Below are 5,854 nucleotides of genomic sequence, written 5' to 3'. Positions count from 1 at the left end.
TTGACCAATTGTGTTGCGGTGGCGAACTTATTTGCCAAAGAGGGAGTGATTAGAAAAAAAGGCTGAAAATAAATTATTATGACACATTTATAAAAACAATTTTTTTGCTATTTCACATTTCAAAAATCTTTTTTTTTTTTTTTTTTGAGAAGCTTCAAAAACCGTTTTTAATATTTTAAAAGCAAACATTATTTTTATGAGAAAACATTAAAAAAAATGTTTTGGAATTTCATTTTAAAACTAGTTTTTAACCTTTTTGAAAACATATTTCAAAAGCGCAAACTAAACCTCCTCACGTGTTTAGCATTTTATTTTATTTTTTTAAATAAATTTTACAGCTGTTAAGGTGTCAAATTGTGATTAGTGTAATATTAGTTATACATATATGAGACCACTATTGACATCAGTTTTACTTGCACCAATCTTAATTTACCATCACAACAATATAATTTTTTTATGCTCTAGACATATTGTTTTGGTTTTTCTCCTAACTATTTTTTAACTCTTAGACCTTCTCTTCTTCTCACTGATGGCCATTAGACAGTGGAAGATATAAAGGAAGAAGTTAGGAATGTCTTCTTTAACAACCATTTTTTGCTTTGAATTCTTTTATAAATGTTTGTTTGGAAATCTCTCTCTCACTCTCTAACACTAATAGAATATCAAAGCATTTTTTTTTTTCCTTTGGATTACTTATGGAACCAAATTTCATCTACAACCATAGGTCATGAAAAATTCTTTATGTTTGTGATGAGAGTGGCGACTTGGTATCAAGATCTCAATATACTTTTAACCATGTAACCTATTTATTAATCATAGTTATATAAATCATTAGTTTCAAATTTATAATCATATGATCTATTTAATAGTCACACGTGAATATTATTCCATGAAAAAAAAAAAAAGATGTTGCAACTTGTAAGCTTAACATAGATTTGAAAACAAGCTCAGTTTAGCTCGTGCACAGCCTCTTTTCCTCTCCATTAACAGCATTCGTCAAACAACTCCAAATTAATTTCCAACCCAATAAAATTGAAGCTATAAATTTTGCTCGCAATTAATGTTCTACTTTATGACGCAAAGCTACTATTTTTGAATAATACTCAGAAAATTATTGCATCCCAAATAATTCATATATATTTTTTTATTTTTTATTTGAAAAAAATAATTCACATATCAATATCAAAATGTTTAGTCAAAATGTTAGTTTTTTAAACAAGTTCACAGGAAAAGCGGAAGTTGCCTGGCTAGTTTATAAGTAGCGAATGTTGTACAATGTAGTCTCCTAATTAAGAAGCTGCCGCTTTCAATGACTGATAAGTTGAAAAATGATTTAGAGTCTAGCTCTAAAGTTATAAGAACCGTACAGAGTACAAGGATTTATGGAAAATAAACATACAGACCCGACGCATTTAAAATGTGAAATTATTTATTGTGACAGTCTGTATTTTAAGACCTTTCGTACCTGTAAATTTAAGCACCTGAAATGTACAATGAAAATGTATTTAGATCTTCTTGAATTCCTCTCCTCAAAAAAAGAAAAAAAAGAAAAGAAAAGAAGATCTTTTGGAATTCCTAGATACCCTACAATGTAGAGTTCCTTAAATTTTAACAATTTTTTTTTAATAAAATAATAAATGGTTAAAATAATGCCACATTATCAATCTACTAATACAATCCTAAATATTTTTTTTTAAAGATAATTATAACATGCTTCTAATTTCGCAACTCGAACTCTTTCCCCCTAAACCCCCAAGCACTTTGTGCATGGAGAGGTGCCAATTCAGCTATAAAGCCTTTGTCTCCTTTAAAAATATTTGTATGCATAACTCCAATGAACATGCTGTTAAGGTAAGGAGATTAGAGATCCCAATGAACAATTGCTGTTAAGGTAAAGAGATTAGAGATCCTAGATTTAATTAAATCAATTGCTCTAAAACGTTAATTAAGCCAATGAGACATTGGAAATTTAGTATTTGTTTGTTGTAAATTAAAATCATATCTTATTTTCAACGCCAATTAATTTATGTACAATTTTTTATATCTTATTTTTCTTAGGTGTAACTATATTTTTTAAACAAAATAATTCAATGGAAAAAAGTTCAACTAAACATACTCTTAATACTTTAATCTATTTCAATTAAAAAAGATATTGTTCTCAACAAGAAAATTTTAAAAATAAAAATAAAAATAAAAATAAAAGAATCCTTAATTTCATGAATTGGAGAAATACTATGTTGATGAGTGAAATGTTACTAAATACAATTTTAACTTCATATTGATGGTGTGAACTCTAAATAAAATCATGTCCAAGTTTTTCTACTGCTATTTTAAAACTTATCTTTATCTTTTTATTTAAAAAATAGAGTTGAAATCCTACAATTATTTATTTAAGTTTGAAAAAAATATATAAGGTGGGGTTATTTCATGTTCTAGCTAATTCTCTACAAGAAGAGGATGCTCTTTATCCCACCTAATCTTATGAGAGTGACAAATAACAATAGAAAAAGAAAAAGAAAAAGGTAAGCTAGAAAGCAACTCAACTGCTTCTAGTTTATAAGTAAAGTTCTAACATGATACCTTATCTATCGGAAAAGGAGATTTAATTGGATTTGTGATATAAAGGAAAATGTTAGAGGAATTTTAAGTTATGTTGCAATTTGTTAAAACTTAATTGGCTTTTGAATTATGATCTCATGTACTCCACCAGTACTACGAGACGCTATCTGGATCTGTCCGTAGCAAGTTGTTTAACAAGTTGCAAACAGATAGAGAATAACAATAATTGCAATCAAATACGATAATAATAATGATAGGGACAGATTTTTAAAATCTTTATTTCATTATCGTTGATGTTATTATAAATTATGATTTGTTTAATATTATTTTGTATGAATCTATCACTAACATCACTTTTAATTATTAATATTAGTAATTAATTATGAAAAATCGTAAAAGTTATTATGCCTCTAAACTATTTTTTGGGTGGTGGGCTAGTGTTTATAAAGCTATTTTTTTAGATAGATAGTATGAAAGGAGGAGTTTGTGTTTGAACCACGTATATGGGATGCCACAAAGAATATACCATTGTAGCTAAACTATTATTTAAACACCTACTATATATTTAGATAGAACGAATATGCAAAGTCATGAAGATATAATAATTTTTTAGATAAGTACCATATATTACATTAATTTTACATCATCATATCACATGAGTTTATAATAGATTTATAAATAAAAAAAAGGTTTTTTTATTGCCAGAAGAAATAAAAAAAGGTTTTAAATACACATAACACAAATATATAAAGTATGATAATAATTGCCCCACATTTGACTCAATTTATTGAAGGATATAGACAACTTGTCATATAATATGTGAGTTGTTTATTTTGGGTAGAATAATTCAGAGAGCGAGAAAATGAAATGAAAATATCAAGACACAACAAACAAACAAATCACAATCATGTATATATATATCGTGAGAAATCTCACCAACTTTATGATAGACAACATTATTAAATCAATGCAAAAAGGGCCCAAACGACCCAAAAATTCTCAGATAAAAACCCTAAAGACAAAACCCCACCGAAAGCTTCCAACACTTTCTCATTTCAAACACACACACACTCTCTCTCAGTCAAAAAGCACCATCATACCCAAGAACTAAACCATGCATCAGCCGGAAAACCATGATCTCTACCGCTTTCTCACCGGAAACGGTGTCTTCAACGTGGGTCCGTACGGTTTCCCAGAAGTGAACTCATGTGAGCTTGCTGGGATGCCAAGCTTTTGTAGTTCCAGCTCGTACTACCCTTTGGAAGTGTCAGGTTTGGCTGATACACCACCCCAAGATCGAGCACTTATGGCTTTGAAGAATCATAAGGAGGCTGAGAAGAGAAGGAGAGAGAGAATCAACTCTCATCTTGATAAGCTGAGGAGTCTTCTTCCTTGTAATTCTAAGGTAATTTGGCAATTTATGTGAGTCTGTGTTGTGTGTGCGTGTATCTTTTTCATTTTATTTTAGTGTGGGAATGATTTTTTTTTTTTTTTAAACTTTTCAAATTGAGCAACGAGGTTAAGATTAGGTTTCATTAACTTGCACCATGTACTTGATATTTTTTTAAAATTAATTTTGGTGTACAGGTTTTGAAAACCATGAGCTTTTTGAAGGGTCACAATTTGGTGTTGTGCTACATTAGATTCCTGTGTTCTATGTGATTGGCACTTTTTTGACTGTTTGGCTACTAAGAAAAGTTGGAAAAAGAAAAAGAGATTAGGATATAGAATCATAGACTTTTCAGTGCTATTTTTGACCCAATATAGGCATAGTTAAAGATCTAGTTTCCACTCAAAGACTTCTCTAACCTTAGTCTAAGACCACTGTTTGGGTTAGTTGGCACGAGCCTAAATTCCATCTTCAACTACTTTTCTGTTTTTCCTTTTTTGTTTGTTGGACTAGGGAAATAAACAGTGTAAAACAAATTAAGGATTCAGAGTTTCAAGTTTGTGTTGTTTTGTTTTGTTTTTTTTCCAGGCAATCCAGCGGAGATTTAGGACTATTCTGTAATAGAAACAAGAAAAAAAAAGTTTATTTAGATTCCGAAATCTTGGATTTATAAAATTCTTTGCAACTTTTGAATGTTCCAATCTGCAAATACAGAATCTGAAAAAGAAAAGGGATCGATATTCGAAAACCCTTTTCTAGCTTCTATGGTTGGCCATTGGTGGTTTAATTGGGAAAGTTTCCCAGCTTTTCAAAATTAGGGTTTCTGACCCTTTACTCACTTTTTTTTTTTTTTTTTTGGGTTGTTTTTTTCAGACAGACAAAGCTTCACTACTTGCAAAGGTTGTTCAACGTGTGAAAGAGCTTAAAGAACAAACCTCCGAAATCACAGAACTTGAAGCTTTACCTTCTGAAACCGATGAAATCACTGTACTCTCTGGCGACTATACTAGTGATGGAAGGTTAATATTCAAGGCCTCATTGTGTTGTGAAGACCGGACTGACCTAATGCCAGACCTAATTGAGATCCTGAAGTCTCTACATTTGAAAACTCTCAAAGCAGAAATGGCTACACTTGGTGGAAGAATCCGCAATGTTCTGATTGTCGCGGCTGATAAAGATCACAGCATTGAATCAGTACATTTCTTGCAAAATGCATTGAAATCTTTGCTAGAACGTTCGAGTTCTAGTGATCGGTCCAAAAGAAGACGCATATTAGATCGCAAAATGGTTATGTAAGAGATGTAATTGCTTGTTTCCATTTTCAAATTTTTGGTCATTTTTTGCATTTCATTATCTATTTAGCTTCCTTGATCAGCTGGTTTGTATGTGTGATGGGTTTGTTTGCTTTTAGCCAAGAAGAAGAAATTTGAAAATTTGTGTGTGTAAGTTTGTTGATTGGTTAGGGTTTAGGTTTAGAATCTAGCTAGTGCATGTGAAATCTTGCATGTAAGCAGGAAAAGTTGAAGAATCCCAGTCTGAAGTGATGAGAATTAATGAAGTATATGTACGTGAAATGTGTGACAATGAGGTCTGTAAAAGCATTTCTTTGTGAGTTTCCAAGCTCAAAATCAGTATATATATTATTTTTCTTCATTTTCTGAGTGGTGGGTGTGTAATGTATGGCTGAGTTTTTTTTTAATTCAAGCATACACTGATTCCGGAGAATGAATGACAGTGGTTGGGAATTCTCGTTGGGAGCTTCAGTCTCATATTTGAGTATTTAATGGGTGTCAGTTTTTTAGAGAGAGAGAGAGAGAGAGAGAAGAGGACAGAGAGTGTGCTTCCATTCCAGCATAGGGAAAGCAAAATTCACTGAGAGAGAAGACATTCTCACAGGAATCAAGG

General features: G+C 31.0%; 1 protein-coding gene across 1 annotated transcript; it reads left to right on the top strand.

Annotated features, from left to right (window-relative positions):
- The first annotated feature begins 3,523 nt into the window (after positions 1-3,523).
- On the top strand, positions 3,524-5,602 carry LOC115953338 (transcription factor bHLH106). Its single transcript, XM_031070947.1, has 2 exons — positions 3,524-3,964; positions 4,823-5,602. Exons 1-2 carry the CDS (start codon positions 3,674-3,676, stop codon positions 5,243-5,245), a joined length of 714 nt encoding a protein of 237 aa, XP_030926807.1. The 5' UTR covers positions 3,524-3,673; the 3' UTR covers positions 5,246-5,602.
- Positions 5,603-5,854: the final 252 nt, after the last annotated feature.

This window comes from Quercus lobata, chromosome 7, assembly GCF_001633185.2.
Source record: "Quercus lobata isolate SW786 chromosome 7, ValleyOak3.0 Primary Assembly, whole genome shotgun sequence".
NCBI classification, from domain to species: domain Eukaryota; kingdom Viridiplantae; phylum Streptophyta; class Magnoliopsida; order Fagales; family Fagaceae; genus Quercus; species Quercus lobata.
This window is presented reverse-complemented; position numbering and strand designations above follow the sequence as displayed.